Source organism: Eublepharis macularius, chromosome 2, assembly GCF_028583425.1.
Source record: "Eublepharis macularius isolate TG4126 chromosome 2, MPM_Emac_v1.0, whole genome shotgun sequence".
Classification (NCBI taxonomy): domain Eukaryota; kingdom Metazoa; phylum Chordata; class Lepidosauria; order Squamata; family Eublepharidae; genus Eublepharis; species Eublepharis macularius.
Window position 1 is genome coordinate 163,627,537 of NC_072791.1, and position 19,538 is coordinate 163,647,074.

At 42.5% G+C, this 19,538-nt stretch overlaps 1 protein-coding gene across 3 annotated transcripts in view; it reads left to right on the top strand.

Annotated features, from left to right (window-relative positions):
* GLI2 (GLI family zinc finger 2) overlaps positions 1-19,538 on the top strand; it is a 263,984-nt gene that overhangs the window by 130,114 nt on the left and 114,332 nt on the right. For all 3 annotated transcript variants that reach the window (XM_054972434.1, XM_054972432.1, XM_054972433.1), the window contains one exon: positions 8,305-8,410. In XM_054972434.1, the coding sequence (XP_054828409.1) occupies positions 8,305-8,410 (106 nt within the window). The remainder of the gene's footprint in view (positions 1-8,304; positions 8,411-19,538) is intronic.

Sequence of the window (19,538 nt, forward strand, 5' to 3'; positions counted from 1 at the left end):
CAGTTTTCGAACAATTAATCATTGGAGATTAAAAGCACCTATTAGGAGAAATATATAAAATGTTATTGCAATATGATATAGAAACAGAGCAAGTAAAAATTGCATGATAAAACAGATGCAAAACTTTGGAGAAAATATATGCATGAGCCAGTGGGAAAACCTATGAACTAACGAAATTACATTTGCAGAATGTCAAATGTTACGGGAGAACTGGTATAAAATGTTCTTCAGACATTTGTCCCAAAGACATTTGAAAATGTAATAAAGAGAATAATGGAAAGTGCTGGAAATGCTAGAAAATGGATGCAATATTTTATCATATGTGGTGGACATGCAAGAAAGCAAGAAAATATTGGATAGAAGTACGTGAAGTAATGAAAATATTGAAATTTAAGTTTGTGATGAATCCCAAAAATATGTTATTAAATATTTTACCAAGTAATATTACAAAAACGCATAGTTAATTATTTAAGTGTATGGTGATGGCAGCAAGAGTAATATTTGCAACAAAATGGAAGGCAGAAAGATGTCCAGATTGGACAGAACGGAAGAATAAATTATACGAATATATGACAATGGCAAAACCAGGGCTCATTTCAAGGGGGAACGCACAGGAATGCAGTTCCGGCAGTTCCCCAAAGAGGTCACATGTCAGGTGGCCCCACCCACCTGACTCTTGGCCATTTTGGGCCCATTTCAGCCTGGATTGGGGCTGAAACAGCCCAGGTTGGGCCTCTGACAGGTGGTGGATCACTGTCCCGCTCATAAGAGGCCCGGTCCTGACCATTTTGGGCCTATTTTCAGCCCTGAATGGCCAGGATTGGGTCCAAAACAGCCAGAATAGGTGATGTCAGGGGATGTGGCATATTCAAATCAGTCATATTAATGACACACTTCCGGCAATGACAAGAGGTGTGGCATATGCTAATGAGTTAAGCTAATGAGTTATGCTAATGAGGTCCTCCAGCTCTTTTTCTACGAAATGACCCCTGGGCAAAACTAACATCTTAGATATACAACAAGCCGATCTCAGAATTTCAAGAAAAATTGAAAGTATTTTTTGAAAATTAAGAATAATTAATAAGTTTAAATGTAAACAGAAAATGTTACAAAAGAAAAAAGAGGAGAGAGAAGAAATTGGCAATGTATGTTTGTAATAAAATTATTATTAGATATGAAGATAGAAAAGATAGAATAAAGATATTTAAACAGAAGTGAAAAATTAAAAACATATATAAGCAAGTTCTATATAGATACATGATTTGATTGATGACTATATGAATTAAATGATAATTTATATTTTATGCATTATCTGTATGATTTAGATGACTGTGTTTATGTAATATGTATTATTTAGATTATTGTAGACAATAGCAGTAGTGCATGACTGTAGATGTATGATTTAGATGATTGTACAATTGTAGGTCATGTTTGTGAGTTTATTAACTGAAATAAAAATGTATATGATGTCAGGGCTTGTTGCTGCCCCCGCTGGGCAGGGCACCAGCTGGGCTGGTCCTCACGTCAGAGGGGTGCCACGGATGCTGCAGGACCCTGCTCTGTGGAAGGAGGGGCAGTATACATCACCCTGACTCCCTCTCAGTCCACTCGCTGGCCTGCTCAACCTGGCCTGCTTACCCCCTGCGTCCTCCATCATCTCCTTCTCCCAGAACTCTCCTCCAAGCCTCCACTCTCACACTGCTCTGCTCTCACTCCACACCATCACTCCTTACTCACACCCACCACCCCAGAGCTCTTCCCAGCCAGCTTTTATAGGGCCATCTCTCACTACCCCGCCCTCCTTGTAGGTCCTGTCTGCCAGTCCACGCCCCTCCCTGGCCTCCCAGCATTGGCCTGGGCTGTCTCAAGCTGTTGCAGCAGGGGTAGCTGTCTGGGCTGTCTGGATCAGTTAGCAAATGGTAATAGTCAAATGTCAGATAAGTGTTGGAAGTGTAAAAAACATGAAGGTTCTTTTTATCATATGTGGTGGACTTGAGAAAAAGCTAAACAATTTGGGGGGGGAAATTGTAGAGGTTATGTCAGATATTTTACAGAAAAATGTGATTAAGAACCCAGAATTGTTGTTATTAAGTATGAACCTAGAAGAATTTGATAGAATGGACGAACAATGGTGTTTTATATGATTACTGCGGCTAGGATGTCTTATGCACAGTTGTGGAAGACTCAAGGGATACCATCCGTGGAAGACTGGATTCTGAAATTACTAAATATGGCAGAAATGGACAAGCTACCAAGGAAGTTGAAAGAACAAGATACTGTGGGATATGTTATGAGTTGGGAGAAACTTAAGAATTATGTGGGGAAAAAGTGGGACATGAAAGGCAAAATGTGGTCATTGGATAATTGTTAAGAGGGGAGAATAGATCTTTATAGTAGTTAGAGGTGAAAATATGGATAGTGTATAAGTAAGAATGATATAGTATATTTTATATTATAGTCTTGAAAGTAATATTAGAGAATTATTTTAAACATGGTAGATATAGACATGTTATACTATATATTATAATGTAGAAATTAATATTATAGGAGATAGTGATGTAATGTAGGTGAAGGGAATGGAAAACTGTTGGAAGTCAACTGAAAAGGGGGGAATGGGTGGGAGTGATATAATGTGATGGATATTGATATTGAATATTATGATTTGTGTATACTGACCCATCCAATAAAATTTGTTTAAAAAAAAAAGATGTCTGCACAAAGTATCACACCAACAGAATGAACAAGATTTCAAAGTAAAGGTCCATACTAAAATTCCAGGTCCCCCAGGGTCCAAACCAGGGAACATGGGGGGGGGATGGAGGAATTGATGTCATTCCCAGCGTGACAAGGAAGTCCTCCAGAGCAGGCTCCAGAACTCCCAGGCTCATTTCCTGCACCTTTTCTTCCCTGCCGGCCAGGTAAGAGGTGGCAAGGGGCAGAAAATGAGGCACCCAGATAAGATACTGCTGGTGTGGAACTATAAATTCCCTGACCCACTTCTTGAGGTAGGGAAGAAGTGTAACTCTAGAATACTGACCATAATGTACAGAATTGTCATAAGGATGAAACGTGGGAACCAACTCTACCCTGGGATCTTCAGAGGAAAGTTGGGATGTGAGAAACTGAATGTTTCTAGGTGCATGTGCGCGTATGCACCTAGAAAGATCCAATTATTCACTTAGTCATGCTTACAGCTAATCATATGTGATTTGTTTTGATTTGGTGTTTAGGGCTGTATCTAGGGTTATCAGCCTCCAGGTGGTGGCTGGAGATCTCCCAGAATTACAACTGATCTCCAGGTGACAGAGATCAGTTTCCCTGGAGAACATGGCTGCTTTGGAGGGTGGACTCTATGGAATCTTCCATTCTGAGGCCCCTCTCCTCCCCAAACCCCACCCTCTCCAGGATCCACTACCAAAATCTCCAGGAATTTCTCAACCTGGACCTGGCAACCCTTGGATCTGGTAATTGGGAGAGCAGTAGTCCCTGCTTCCTCCACAATCATTGCTGCCCTCACCTCCACCTGCCCGTTGGCTCCATCTCCTGAGGTGGGGGCAGAAGAGTGAGCTGGGGGCAGTTCCCTCAAGCATCACCCCCTGTTGGCCTGCCACTGATTGTGCAAGTTGTGAAGCAGGGCCTAGAGAGAATCTTTGGAGGTTAGTCTCAGTAGCCATGTTTAAAACAATTAGTGGTGGGAAGGTTTATAGCTATTTATTTGGTATCCTAATTGGTTGTGCCAGTTTTACTGTGCATCAGAACTGTAATTCACTGTAATAGAGTGCCAGCTCCAGCTTGGGAAATCTGTGGAGATTCGGATGTGGCACCTCAGTCAGAAGGATGGCGTTTGGGGAGCTCAGTGGGGCTGTAATGCCATAGAGTCAGAATAAACCAATATTTCAGCCATAAACTGACATAAATCTCTTGCAGAGAGTCACTGCAACTGTCAGTAATATCCATTTAATTTTGTAAATAGCCAGTTAATATTGTGGGGGGAATCTTGTAGGGGACATCTCATTTCCCCCTTCCCCTCTATTTCTTCTTTTCCTTTCTAGAAACCTCTCATCACTTCTCTCCTTTTCCCTACTTCCTCTTTTCCTTCCTGCCTTCCATATAACCTATATTTTTTGCCCCCTGTACTCAGCTTTCCCTCCCTTCCTCCCCTGAGAACCAGTTAAGCAGTGTCTGCTGCTGTGCTTGGACCAGTTGCATAGTGGGGAGCCTGCAAGGACTTCCAGGGGGAACCTCACTTTCTCCTGTATCCCCCTCTCCACACTATTTCCTCTTTCCTTCCTCCTGGCAATCTTTCCCTGCTCTCCTTCCCACCCACGTACCAGCCTTTTTTTAATCTGTCCCCATCTGCAGCTATATTTATAATTTACTTAGTTCATTAGTATTCTGCCTTTCACCACAATGGTGACCTAAGCTGCTTACATCATTCTCTTCTCCATTTTATCCTCACAATAACCCTGTGAAGTAGGTTAGGCTGAGAATGTGTAACTGGCCAAAGGTCACCCTGTGAGTTTCCAGGGCACAGTGGGAATTTGAACGTGGGTCTCTCAGATTCTAGTCTGAAATTCTAATCACTATACCTCATTGGCTGTGTGAGGTGCATGCTGTTGAACAGTCTGAACCGAACAGAGGCACTCCTGGTAGAACAGTCAGAAGCAGCCAATCATTGCAGTTGTTGACAGGGCTGCCCTTTGTCTCCATTGTTGTTTATTCTGATTTTGGAAATATTGTTGATTCAAATACGAGAGGACGATACAATTCGAGGCATAAAAATAAAGGAATTTTCCTACAAAGTCAGAGCATTTGCGGATGATGTAATGGTAATAGTAGAAGATCCAATAGACAACATGCGAAAAATAATAGATAAAATAAAGGAATTTGGAGACTTGGCTGGATTTTATGTGAATAAAAAGAAGTCGAAGATATTGTGTAAGAATATGACAAAACAAAAACAGCAAGAACTGATGGAGATAACGGATTGTGAGGTAACCAATAAAGTGAAGTATCTAGGTATTGAGCTGACTGCGAAAAATATAGACTTATTTTAAAATAATTATGAGAAACTGTGGCTACAAATAGAAAGAGATTTGATAAAATGGAATAAATTAAACTTGTCATGGTTGGGAAGAATAGCAGCAATCAAGATGAATGTGTTACCACGTGTAATGTTTTTGTTGCAAACAATCCCAATTATCCGAGACTTCAAACAATTTGATAAATGGCAAAGGAAAATCTCAGACTTTGTGTGGGCAGGCAAGAAACCCCGTGTGAAAATGAAAGTATTACAAGATTCGAAAGAAAGAGGTGGACTGCAACTGCCAAATATAAGATTATACTACGAAGCAATATGTTTGGTATGGTTAAAAGATTGGATAATGCTAAAAGACCGTAAATTGCTGGCTTTGGAGGGACATAAAAAACTGTTTGGATGGCATGCATATCTGTGGTATGACAAAGTAAAAGCAGACTCTATGTTTTTGCATCATTATATTAGAAGAAGCCATTTCACAATCTGGAAGAAATACAAGGACTATATGGAAGATGGTATCCCCTCATGGGTGGTACCATACGAAGTAATAGATCCGAGAGCTGTTTATAATGAACAATGTTTAACCTATAAAGAGATAACAATAATGGAACATAAAAGGTTAAAAATAAAAACGCAAGAAGAGTTATCTCCTCATTATGGATGGTTTCAATATAGGCAAATAAGAGATCTTTACAACTCGGACTGTTCACAAGGAGGAATAAGATTGGAAAAGTCGGAATTAGAAGAAGTGATTTTACAAGAAGGTAAAAAAGAAATCTCGAAAATTTATAAAATACTTCTAAAATGGCACACGGAAGATGAAACAGTTAAAGTCCAGATGGTGAAAAGGGCAATAAATTTTCATAAAGAAATAACAATGGAAGCTTGGGAGCATTTGCGGAAAAATACACTGAAGATTTCAACTTGTACAAATATAAAAGAGAATGTATATAAAATAATGTACAGGTGGTATCTAACACCAAAGAAAATTGCGCGAGGAAATACTAATATGTCAGACAAATGCTGGAAATGTAAAAAGCATGAAGGATCATTATACCATATGTGGTGGACTTGTGAGGTAGTTAAGCAATACTGGGGAGATATAATTGAAGTAATTAATGAGGTTTTGCAAACCCCAATAAATAAGAACCCAGAATTGCTGCTACTGAACTTGGGAATGGAAGATGTTCCAATGCAGTACAGAACATTGTTATTTTACATGACTACAGCAGCAAGACTTTTATATGCGCAGAAATGGAAAGTACAAGAAATACCAACTACAGAAGATTGGATTTACAAATTGCTGTACATGGCTGAGATGGACAAAATGACAAGAAAACTCAAAGACCTTGATCCAGGAGAATATATTGCAGATTGGGGGAAATTGAAACAATATCTACAAAAAAAAATGGGATGTGAAAGGAGGACTGTGGCAGTTTGAGAACTATTAATTTGTGATTTCTTAAATAGAAGAGAGAAGTAACTTTACCATTAATGGGAAAATTTAGCAATTAATTAACCTAAGCTAGTATTACTATTAAGAGACTTTATCAAAAATATACAGTTTAAACAGTGATGTAGAGAATGGATATATTAGTGGATTTGATAGAGTATATATAAGAGAATTTGAATATGCTTAGAGTAAGAGATATAATACATATATGATTTAGAAGAATTTAATGGAAAATAAGTTAAGTAATAAGATAGGTTAAGGGTTGGAAAGCTGTTGGAAGTCTATAAGGAGGGGGGAGGGAAAGGGTGGGGGTTGAAATAAATTAGGTATGATGGGGAGTGTATGTAATAACTATGTACTCACCAATAAAAAATTTTTTTAAAAAATCATTGCAGTTGTTGAACAGTAGCAAATAGCAAGTCCTGGATGAGTCACACAAGTTCAAATTTTTCTGCAAGCCTCAGGACTTGTAATAAGATCTGTCATGACTGTCCATGGCTCCAGTCTCTAGATTTAAGTATGCCCAGATTTGGCAGTGTTGAGAATTAGATATATTGATACTTCTTTTGTACCCCACCATTCTCTCCAGCAGAGACCCAAAGCAGCTTACATCATTAATCCCCTCTCCTCCATTTTATCCTCACAACAACCCTATGAGGTAGGGTAGGTGGAGAGCATGTGACTGGTCCAGGGTCACTCAGCGAGCTTCCATGGCAGTGTAAAGGTCTGGGTCTCCCAGATTCTAGTCCAGAACTCTAGCCACAACACCACTCTGGTTTTGCAAACTTTCACTCTCTATATACCCAAGGTTCTGCTAACTTTTAATTTTATTAAAGAAGAATGGTATGAAACTCTAAAACTTGTGTGTCCTCTCATGAACATAAATGAAATCCAAAATGGCATTTTAAAAGGTTTTCCCCCTCTTCTCCTTCCCAAAGCACATACCCCTTTGCAAATCCTTACTTTGCGTCTCTCAACACAGTGATGAGGTGGCCTTCCAGGACCTATGATTAACCAGCAGCTGTATAAGTGAATGTTATTTGCAACATTTATCTGTTATCATCACTTGTGTGCGACAGAGAAGAATAAGTTACTGCATTTTCCATTTTTTTTGTAACTCCCTGATATTCTTAACTTTGGGGAGCTGTAATAAATATTAAAGCCTAAAGATAACATAAATTGGTGTAGGTATTCTGTGTCCTTTGAGACCATTTTAGGGCAGACGAAACAAGATTCATAAATGAATAAAAAGGGGGCACAAATGATGACAAGTGAGGGCAATTTAGGCTCCTTTCTCAGAACCACAGCCACAGATCTTTTCCAGCTGGTCCTTACTATATACAGAGTTCACATTTGCTCTCTGCTTGCTTTTCCACCCTTAGGTAAATATTTCTGAGCTCTGTGCTCTCTCTGTGTTTGTTCACCTTAGGGAAAGGTGCTTCTTCTGCTGTTCCTGGCAGAGGAGATGATGCTGGCCTGGGTTCTGCCAAACTCCGTTGTGTCTGATTTGCATTGTGAGCTGAGCATTCCTTGGTGCTTCCTATAATCTTCCCAGGTTCAAAGAGCTCTTAGTTGCTTGTCTTTGTCAAAAACCCTGTTGGAGATCTTTTATGTTGAAGATGTAGGATTTCTCCAAATGACTTTGATTATTTATTCATTCCACTTCTCTGGTGTACGATAGCGCTGATATCATGAAGACCCCCTTGTCTGGCTCCGCACAGGCTCTGAAATGCATGGAGCTTTAGTGCCTTTGAAATGGTTGCTTTTTTTGTAAAGTTTATTGAAGTTTTTCCTCTTCTTTTTCTCTCCACAGTTCCACAGCATATTTTTCCAGCCTTCCATGCTCCTTTGCCAATTGACATGCGTCACCAGGAAGGAAGATACCATTATGAACCTCACTCCATCCATGCAATTCATGGGTAAGTTTTGCAACTTTCTTCCAGTGCTGTAGTTGCTGCTGCTTCCCTCCTCCTGTTTGATCAAAACCCACTATTTTTTCTCTGAATAGGTTTACCAACCTTTATGTATGAAAACGATCAAGCTACAAAAATCACAGCAGTATATACACACCATCACCCAGTTGTGCAAATACCTCCAGTGTACCGATAATAATCAAGGCTGTCTATAGCCCACAATTTGGGTATCACAGCATCCAAATACAAAACTTTGATCCTGGATCCAGAATTTAGCATACTAAATATCATCTCTCTGTTAATAAAACAGATTTACAGCCTTTAGGAGCTGCAGCATTTGAGGACAAATTTTAGTGAAGCCTCAGAACCCGACAATAAAGGGGACATCAGTTTCCCAGTGGCTAAGACTTCTCTTTGACTCTCCAAGCCAACATGAGTAGAAAAAAACATTTAAAGTAGGCTGATATATGCAAATATATATAAATTACTCAGTGTGTTATGGTGGAGAAAGTGCTGGATTTTGGACTATAGAGACTGGGATTAGGATTTGAACTAGGGAGTTGGTGGAGTGCTGTATCATTGCAGTAAGGAGAGACAGCAGAGGCATATCTCAGTGCAGGAAGAAGCAGCAGAAACTGGGTTGCTATAAGGTGGTTATACATCATGTAGCTACAAAGTTGTCCCATACCGTGTCATTCCTGTTTGGACAGGGACATTCAGCTGTTCTTGGCACCGAATGTGGAATGCCTGGGTTATGAATTTGGAAGTTTTTAGTAAGGAATACATAAAGCCCTGGGGACAATTTCCCCCTAGTGTTGTATGGGTTTCATGGTAAAGGCATCAACATTCCTCACCCAGGCAATCCACATCCTGTGCCAAGAACATCTGGACTTCCATGTCCAAACAGGAATGATGTGGTATGGGACAATCACAGCGGAATTGTGTGGCCTGGATACATTATTCCATGTGCAAATTAGCATAATTTTATCTAACTCTATGCACCATTCATTTGTGACTTTTTTACTGTTTTGCTTCACTTGTTGCATGGGAAAAGATAAGGAGGTATGCAGGGCATGGAAATTCTGACCTCAACCTATTTAGCCACTTTTATGGCATTTCAGCAGGCATTCAGTGCACCTGTTCAAGGATATCTTTGAACCATGATTTCTTTTTTTAAAAGCTATGCTTCTTAGGAAGCTGAATTTTGCACCCCATGCCAAATTCCACATTTTTGAATGCAGTCCTATGGAATTTCATTGTGTCAGTTCCTTCTGCTTAAGTCAAAGACAGGGTATAATGGTCACTCATCACTATTTTGTAGGCCCTCTTTAGTATTTCACAATCACATGTGCACTTCCAGATTAGTTCATGCTTTTCAAGCTTCCTCTGCAATCAGCTACAGTAAAAAATCTGACTTGCTGAGATAATGATTAGGCTCTGTCTGGAGATGAAGAAATTGTCTCCAGAGAGGTGTTCGTAGGCTGTTCTGGCTGCAGTTTGTGAGGAGAAAAATATGTTGTGTCATAACTGAATGAAGAGTTGCACTGCTGTGGGCTTTCTCCCTTCCTCTCTTGGAATGCACTGTTTCCGGATATCCCTTCTTCAGAAGGGGAGGAACTGCTGTGAGGATGAAGGGAAGTCTGAAGGTCTGACAGCTGGGCAATTTCATGCAATGAGGAGTTGCAGAGATCTTTGAAAGGGGTATTTTCTGCTTCATTGTTGCCAAAAATACCAGGCACAGTGCCTGGGACAAAATGTGCCTCCCTGGCTCTCCGGGGAATTGTTTGTTGGATTTATCCGTGCATGGCTCACATGTTGATTACTGCAGCGCAACACCCTGTCAAGGGGAGTTAGTAATAAAAACCTAAGCATCATTAGAAATACTTGTTAGTTTCTGAAACCCACTGAACTACTTTTAATGATAAGTAAGCTATGATTTGTCCTGTTATTTCCTCACAAATGAAAGAATAATAAGCAGCATCCAGAATTCTTCATTCTAGAGTGTCTCTAAATTAGGTGCTGGTGGGAGTTATAGGGTTAAATTAATCTACAGTGCTATGCTGAATTTACAGTCAGTTTATGCAACCATTGTTTCAAAAGGATTGTTCAATCTAAGATAATTTACTAAATCCTTGCTTTGAGTTCTACTCAGAACACAGATTGGTGTAAATCATAGGCACCAATAGGATCATCCACAGGATCAAGATAATGTGCAAACCTAATCCTACTTAACCAAGTTAAATCTCTTTCTCTTTTTTAAATCCTTAGGGGAAAATGATTATGTGAATCAGTCTATAGTCCAAAGTGGCAAGAAGGCAGACATTAGCTTGGATGTTACAGTTCTTGATGAACAACCTTGAACACCCCACTCGCCACACAGTTACCATAATCTTTCTTAGTAAGATATCCAAAACGGTAAAAGCATTACCATTAAGTAAAATAACCTTAGCATAATCCCCCCTCCCCAAGGTCAGAATAAGAGATATTCATTTATGTTATTGGGCTCATTATAAATTTGTAGCCAAAGAAAGAAAAGCAAATATTGTCTCTAATGCATTGCTTACCTTAGATAACACCGTAAACAGGTAGTTTATAGGGTTTTTTTTTTAGAAAAACTGGATGATCCATGTAAGAAATCAAAGGACCTCTCAGAAAGGCCCTGTCAGATAGAGGCAGAGAAGAAGTTAGTAGAATTAAGTGAATTCCAGACTGAAAACAACAGCAGATTTGGCTGTATAGTTTTAGGAAGACTTGGCTCTGAAATCAGGCTCAGGGTGATACAGAACTGTAAAATAATAGGCCAAGGAGATGATTCATCTGTTGAAGGCTCTTACATATGGATTATCCTAACAAAGGCCATTTCCACATGTTCTTATATGGACGGCCCACTCACTGAACGCTACTGGCGTTTCCCCTTCACTCCACACATCTCCAATTTCAAAATGGTAACAGGCTGTTTGGCACCTTTTGTGAGAAAGCACTTTCCCTTGGTCCCTGAAAAGGTACCAACAAAACAGAAGCCAAACAGCCTGCTACCATTTTAAAACTGGAAACGTGTGGAGTAAAGGGGGAAAGCTGGCAGTGTTTGGTTAATGGACTGTCCCTTTAAGGATATGTGTAAACGGTCAAAGACTGCTTCCACATGGCAAACATTTTCTGTGTTGCTTTCATCCCTACTCCAAATGCAGAGGCATTCACATTAGCCACAGACCTTCCCTATTTTCTGTATATTTTCCTATTACCAGCCCTTCACATTCTCCATTTTCCCTGCCACACTGCAGGTTTTTTTTAAAGACTTTGAAAAGCGCTTGGAACTAGAGATGGGCACGAACCTAAATATGAACCAAAAAATCCTACAAACCAGCCCGGTTTGGGGTTCGCAAACCAGGGTTCGTGGAAGCTCGTTTCCATGAACTTCCACGAACTGGACTGCTGGTTCATTTGGTTCGTATTAAAGGGCCAGTTTAAATGGCCATTTCCCCGGGGGAAATGGCCATTTAAACTTTTCCTACCACTTGCAAGCGGCAGGTCCCTTTAAACTATCACCTGGTAGGCAGCAGGGGGGATCCCCCCTCACCAACTGCCAGCTGATAGTTTAAAGGGACCTGCCGCTTGCATGTGACAGGGCCCATTAAACGGCCCAAACCCCAGCCCCAGCCCCTCACCCCCCTCCCAAGCCCCAGCCCCCCACTTACCTTCCATCTGATGCTGGAGTGGTGGAGGCCCCCCTGCTGCCCTGCAGGCCCGTGCAGCAACAGAGGAAGTGGAAAAGGGCTCTCCCACCCCTCAAATGGCAGCCGCAGCTGCCATTTGAGGGGCAGGAGGGCCCTTTTTGGCCTCCTCCGCTGCCCTGCGGGTGCGCAGGACAACACAGGAAGCCAAAAATGGCCTTTCTGCCTGGAAAGGGTGTTTTTGGTCTTCTCTGCTGTGCAGGCAGCGGAGGCCTCCACCACCCCAGCATCAGAGGGAAGGTAAATGAGGGGATGGGTCTGGGTCTTGGGGGGTGAGGGGCTGGGGCTGGGGGGGGTTGGGCCATTTAAAGAGCCCTGCCGCTTGCAAGCAGGGGGGATCCCCCTCTGCTGCCTGCCAGCTAATAGTTTAAAGGGTCCTACCCTTGCAAGCAGCAGGAAAGGACCCTTTAAATGATTAATGCCCCTTTCCCTGCCAGAAAAGGGCATTTAAACCCCATGAACCATGAACTGGTTCGTAACTGGGCCAGTTCCATGCCAGTTCATGGTTTGGTTTTTTTCTGGTTCATGCCCATGTCTACTCAGAACACCCTCCCGAGGTGCCTGCAAGGATCTTAGAGAAGGAATAGAGCACTAGTATGGGTAGGACCAGGCCTTTCAAAATGCACACCTTCTTGTGCAGATGACATGACAACACAACAGAACTGCATGCTTTCTGAAAATATCAGAGTAAAGCAGGTTTGAGAAAGAATGTACTGAGGTCAACCTGGAAAGCAAATGGTAAGAACACAACATTATGTGGATGTTCCAAAAATAAAGTGTTCCAGTTTGGAAGCCAAGGCAAAGAAAGGCCTCCATGTGGAAGTAACCAAGTATAAAGAGACCAGGGTTGCCAGGTTATTTGAGGATTAAACCGGGGGAAGTGAGGGTACTTACTCTGCACCCACTTCTCACACCATTTTTGGAGCAATCTGGAAGCAACAGGCTGCACTGGAGGCCTAAAAATTTATCCCCATCATGACCCATTGCTTCCACGTCTTGCCAGATGTCATTTTCTGTTATGACAGGTGGGTACATGCATGGCTCATGTGAGTGCCTCAGGACTACCTGTGGACTTTCTGGGTGCCTCTTCCACCATTGGTCTGGTGAGCAGCAGTGGGGGACAAAGGCTGGCAGAGGTTGGGGACCTGGCAAGCCTGAAATAGACCCTGTGTTGTCCTTCAATGCAGAACAAGGAACAGATGGAGAGGCTTACCCTAACAGAACAATACACACTCAGGATTCTTTGATAGTGTCTGAGAATTATTTATTTATTGTGTATTTTCAAATATTTGCCAGTATCAATATATCAGCAAAAGATAGCAATATGCTGATTGGCCATATAGGAACAGAAGCAGTCTGGCTCATGAAGAGTGTACATTCAACAGAGGATGTAAACAAACAGACTTGCAAACCCCATTTATTTTGGGTTCCTAGGAGGCCAAAAAATTCTGTAGCCATTCCAAGTCTCCACTTGGCAACACTGTCCCTTTCCCTTACTCCCAGGAGGTATCCAAAACAAACTGTCTATTACTGTATGTAATCCACCTTGAGTCTTGGTAAGAAAAACAAGAAATAAATGAATAAATAGATAAATGAATGAATGAAGAGTAACCACTCTCACAAAGCGTATTTCCCACTGGACGGATTTGCACATCCAGCAGCAATCTATACCCATGTTGCCATGTAGAGGGTCCACTTAGTTGCTGCACCTCTCACTTTGCTTCTACAACCTAGCACTGGAACAATCTATGGCAGCTTTGCAATTTTGAGCTATCATGTCCCAGGGATGGTAAGTTTACTGGCTGCCATTCCCCATTACCACACTACAGATAGTAAGACCAAACAGGCATCGTGTGGTTACAAAGATTGGGCTTAGAGCAGTCACAATATGAGAAAGTTTATTAAATGAATAAAAAATACACATGGTTTGTTTAAGCATCAGGCTAAGCGAGAGCACAAAGAAAAGGTACAATCCTCTCTCCCTAGACATGGTACTTATCCTAAATGGTCTTTAATCAGGAAAGGCTAGTATTACTTGAAGTAATTTAAAATTCAGCATAACCATGGTTCTTATAGTTGGGACATCTCCCTATTGTCCCTTCCCACACAGACAAGAGGGAATCCCTAGGTCATGTATGGCCTGACACAAGCTTCAAGATGAGAGAACTTCTTTCCGATGTCTTGGGAATTCAACCCCACCCCCACCCCTGTTGTTCTGATCTTTCTGCTGTGATGAGGAAGAGAAAACCTTCTAGCCATTTGACCATCTTCCTCTCTGTCCTTTTAGGTACAACATCCTAGCAAAGTATGAGGTGATAAACAATTATCCTATTTCAACTAGAGACATTAGCATATGTAAGCCCTCAAGTACTCTGTTCTTAAGTTTGATGGCTGTCAGGCTCAGGCATGCCCCACCCCTCACATGTCTCTTTCTGCCATGGTGGTGCTCACTCACCACCTGCCTGACTTCTACTTCTTGGCCTTTGGGTCTACTCCACCACTGTTGGCCCACTAGCCCCTCTTAGCTGCAGGGATATTGTCTCCTGAAGGTCTCAGAAGCAGGGTGATTGGGCCCTGGGTACTTCCCAGGGGCCCCCTCTCCAACCCTGCATAGACTGACCTCCATTCCAGGACCAAACAAACCTCCTACTCCTACACTCTCCTCTCAACCTCCCTCCTCCACTTGTGGGTGGACCTCCTTTTTATCCCCTCACCATTCCCAGGCACCACCTCCTAGCTCCACCCCAACAGCTTAGCTGCTGCCCTGGCTGCCTTAGGTAGCCACAGCTGTGCCTGTTTTGCCCCCAGCCTCTCCTGGCCCTTTTCCATCCCCTCTAGCCTGTTGGGCTGTAGTTTTTCCCGTGCCTGCCACTGGGTTGGGGTGCAGCCCTGTGCCACTGGTGCTGCCCATGATCTGCTGCCTGCGGTGGCATGGGCTGACTGTCTCTGCCCCTGTGCCCTCTTCCTCCAGCTAGGCTGGGATGCTCTAAGGGCCTGGCAGGGAAGCGGGCAGTGGCTAGGACCCAGGAGCTGCCATCTAGCCTGCCTCCTGCTGACGAGGGCTTGTCAACACCTGGCCCCTCTTCCGTGTTCCAGTTCTCTGTTGGTGCCTTTGCTGCCTGTCTCCTCCTTGCTGCTGCTTGTTTCCTCCTTGTTGGGTGAGTGCCAAGGGTGGCAAGGCTGGATGGTGGGGCTGCCAGTCTGGGTTCTGGGTGTGGCTCTGGGAGGGTTCCCAAGTCCAGCCTGGTCGCCGGCCATGGCTCAACCCCCAGCCCCCTCCTTCCTGCCAAATCTGCTGCCAAGTTCCAACCCATGAACGGAAAATAGTCCCAATGATAGAATTGTTAGAATCAATTCTAGGCTGAAGGGCATTTCTCCACAGAGGATTTAACTCAGGCAGTTTGACGCAATCTATTCCTAACCCTCCAAGACATGACAGCCTTGTAGGTTGGGCTCATTGTAGCTCATGCATAGGTGCTACAATGGCACAGATCAGACGAGTTGGTAACATATGTGGGTTTGGCTCAGATATAGCCATCTTGTCAACTTAATTGGCTAAAGCAAATTCACAAAGCTTTAGAACCTGTTCATATCACATCTACTCTTGAATCAGATTCCATAACTGGGAATACTCATACAATTCAACTGTAATCAGTGGTACTATTTGCAAAGAAGTTTGTAAACAATCTGAATAATTCTTAAGATTACTTCATTATAGCTTCAATAATCAAAATAAATAATAAGAAAATTGGTTTTCAAAATTATAGAGAGTTCTTTTTTTCTTGTGGAAAAGAAAAAGTGTATCTTTTGAAGAAAAATGGAGTCACCCAGCTTTGGCTTTATGATTAATATGATCAGAGCCTGACAGAGGGTCTCCCAATTCATCACAACCATATTCAAGCTGTCTACTTTCTTGCCTGCACCAAATGTATCTAATTACATGAACACTGCACAGCAAATTAAGTGTAGTCTCATTTGTTGTCAACCACAGAGTCTTATTATCTGCCTGCTGCTTTGTGTCAAAGGTTTGTTTCCTGACTGCTCAACCCGACACGGCTTTACGTTCCCTTTCATCAGTGTTTGCATATAACCTAATGAGAGCGGAGGTTACTTCATCACAGCTGTTGGGAAAGGAATCAGCAGGGTTTCTACACAAGAGGGTGGTATAGGACGCCATGGAAGGCAGTTGCTTTCTTTGCTTTCCGCCATATTGATAAAATTACCCAGAATCAGGCCAATCCACATTAGAGTAATGGCAAAGCATATATTCAATAAACATGCCTCAAGATGACAATTGGATGGCAAACATACAGATTTGTATGGCAATATCTTCAGCTAGGCAAAACAGAGTTCACCTCAGTCTTGCAAAGAGCATCCTTAAGCAGGTTGAAGCTGTTAATTTATTTGCAGTATAAATAAACCAAACGTAGCAGTCTTTAAATGAGTCATATAGGATTTAAGCCTATCTCATGGTTATACTCAAAAGTTACATTGAAAATACAAGATAAATTAACTGAGAAATGTATGATTTAGCACTGAAATTAACATTTACCGCTTTCCCAAATATCAGTCCTCAAACTGCAAAGTGCAACCAGGCTTTATTTTTAAAAGTTGTCTTCAGTTTAAAATATATAATTGTGGAACATATGGCGTGCCATGAATTCTGGAAATTTTATATGCTTTTTAGATGTACTTATTAGCTAAAGAGGAGACATTAAGGTGCTGATGTTACATCAGAACTCACTCAAGGCTTCCTTGTGTTATCTTGCATTCTTTAAAGTGATAATATCCATTTACATCAATGGGATTTTTCAGCTAAAGTCTCTCCTCAAAAATATAGGATGATTATATCCAAAGCAACAGAATAAAATTATTTCCAGATTCAATGACATGATATTAATAGCTCTTTTCCTATCTCCAATTTGAGTTTGCTTTTCCCTTTTCCCCCTAATTTTAGACAAAAAAAAGCCCCTGCTGACAGTCCTAGAGCCCTGTGGGTTAATATGTAAATGCCATGGTAGATCTTGCTTTAGCAACAGACTTCTTCAAAGTGGCTCCTTTCCTGTGGCTAAAAGTTGTCAGATACAAGAAATATAACAAAGAATGCTAGCGTTCTTTTTAGGTTGATGTTCTGGCATGTTTGAGGATTCAGACTCAGCATTATTGTTATTCAGACAGAACTATTGAGTTGTGTGGCTATATTGCTGGTTCAGGTCTGGGGGCGGGGGGCACAAATATTGTCATTATTCCTTCCCCCATTCTATAGAATAGTTGTGCAAGACAGTCCAGATCAAGAGAAACAGGCAGAAAGTTCATCTTGAAACATTTTCTCATTCTTGTTAGAAGAAAGTGGAGAAAGTTAATCTTTCTGAACATATAGCCGCTGTTTGGTTCTGTGCCGTATAGCTGGCTTTATTCGATTTATTTTATTTATGTCATTTATAGCCCACCTTTCTCACTGAGACTCAAGGCAGATTACACAGTGTGAGATTAGTACAGTCAGTATCAAGAACATTTCCATAAACAACGCCATAAGGGTAACATAACAGTGCTATGTCACAAAGACATAACATTAGCAGGAATCCAATACAATATAGTAGTGAAGTCCATGGTCCCTAACTCATTAGGAAAGCATCTGAGACCCCCCCCCCCCGCCCACAACAACACAGCCCTCCTATCAGAGTAAAAAGCCTTATTGAATAATTCAGTTTTGGATTGTTTGCAGAAAGCCAGGAGAGTGGGGGCGTCCTGACCTCCTCAGGATATAATGTTTATAGGGAGGTCCTGGGGGCGGGGGAACAAAAAGGCCCAGGAAAGGGCCAATCTTCACACACACACACCGCCCCCACCATATTCCCCTGTTTGAGGAAACCTAGACCAGGAGAGAGAAGGGTCTGATTCAATGATACGTTAAAAGCTCACCTTTAAAATGGTGGGGGAGCGTGTGTGCGCAGATCTGCTCCCGAGTGCACACACAGGCCAGAGAAGCATCAGCATTCCCTCCCTCCCACTCCATGTGCTTTCAGTAGTGGGGAAGAGCTGTAGGGGGAGGTAAATAGCTCTCACCCCATAGCCCTCCTCTGCTAGTGGAAGTGTGCAGGGTGAAAGGGAGGAAATGATAATGCTCCTCCTGCTTCCCTGCACACTCAGGAGCCAATCACACACACTCACGCTCCTGGCCTACTCAAGGACGTCACTTCTGGGAAGCGATCTCATCGCACAGGCCATGTGCCACCACTGGGAGAGCACCCATGCTCTACAGCGGGCTGAATTGGGCCACTGTGAAGCACGAGAGCATTGCCAGGGCGGCGTAGCAGGTCCTGGAATGCTCCTGCGATCTGCAGTGGCATGATTCTAGCCAAATCAGGCAAGATTCGGGCCAAAATTGGCCTACTGTGGCATGTGGGAGCACATCTCAGGAGGTGTACCCCTACCTTTTCCCCCACCAGCCAGGTAAGCGGGGGCAGGGGGTGGAGGGTGGGAGCGGGGGACTGGCAACCCTACATAATGAGCTATTAAAACCTGTAGGGAGTGAGGAAATTCAAGTATTTATTGAAGCCTAAAGGACAGAGAGTATTCCGTGTTCCGTTGGCAGAAACCCTGGAGCTAGACTAATAGAACACAACATAAAGCCCATATTACAGCCTATTTCTGTGGCTGTGAACTAGACTGATAGAACACAACATAAAGCCCTATTACAGCCTATTTATGTGGCTGTGATGGCAGTGAAAAGGCAATATTTCTCTGCTACCATTGTGTCTGCATGTAATCATCCAGCTGAGCTGTTTTGTGTGGTTCCAGGGCTTTTACATCATAGCGCAGGGAACTGGACTTTGACCACACAAAAGTCCACTGAGATCAATTTGCTACTTACTTGGCAGACAAAATTGCTCTGATCTGCCTTAAGTTAGATGCGTGTGTATATACATGTTCAAATGCCATGCTTTTCTGATTTATATGGGAGCCTTTGTGCTTGTGGAGCCCACAGATGTGGACAAGATCCTTGAAGAGATCAGATCTGGTCTGAGAAAATCCTCCCTGAGCCATACTATGTTGGAGAATTTCTTGGGCCAGGTACTACAGCGAGTGGTTGCCTCTCAGCTCCAGAGGGTTTTGGAAGAGGCAGATGTTCTGGACCTATTTCAATCTGGCTTCAGGTCTGGATTTGGAACGGACATGGTTTGGATTGCCTTGGTTGATGACCTCCTCTACCAAGAACTAGACTAGGGGAATGTGACTGTACTGGTTCAGCTGGATCTCTCAGCAGCCTTCAGTACTATTGAACATAGTATCCTACTGAGCCATCTCTCAGCATTAGGGCAAAGGGGCTCTGTGTTACAGTGGTTCGGATCCTACCTGGGAGGTCGATCCCAGAAGGTTGTGGTGGACTGTTCCTGCTCTGC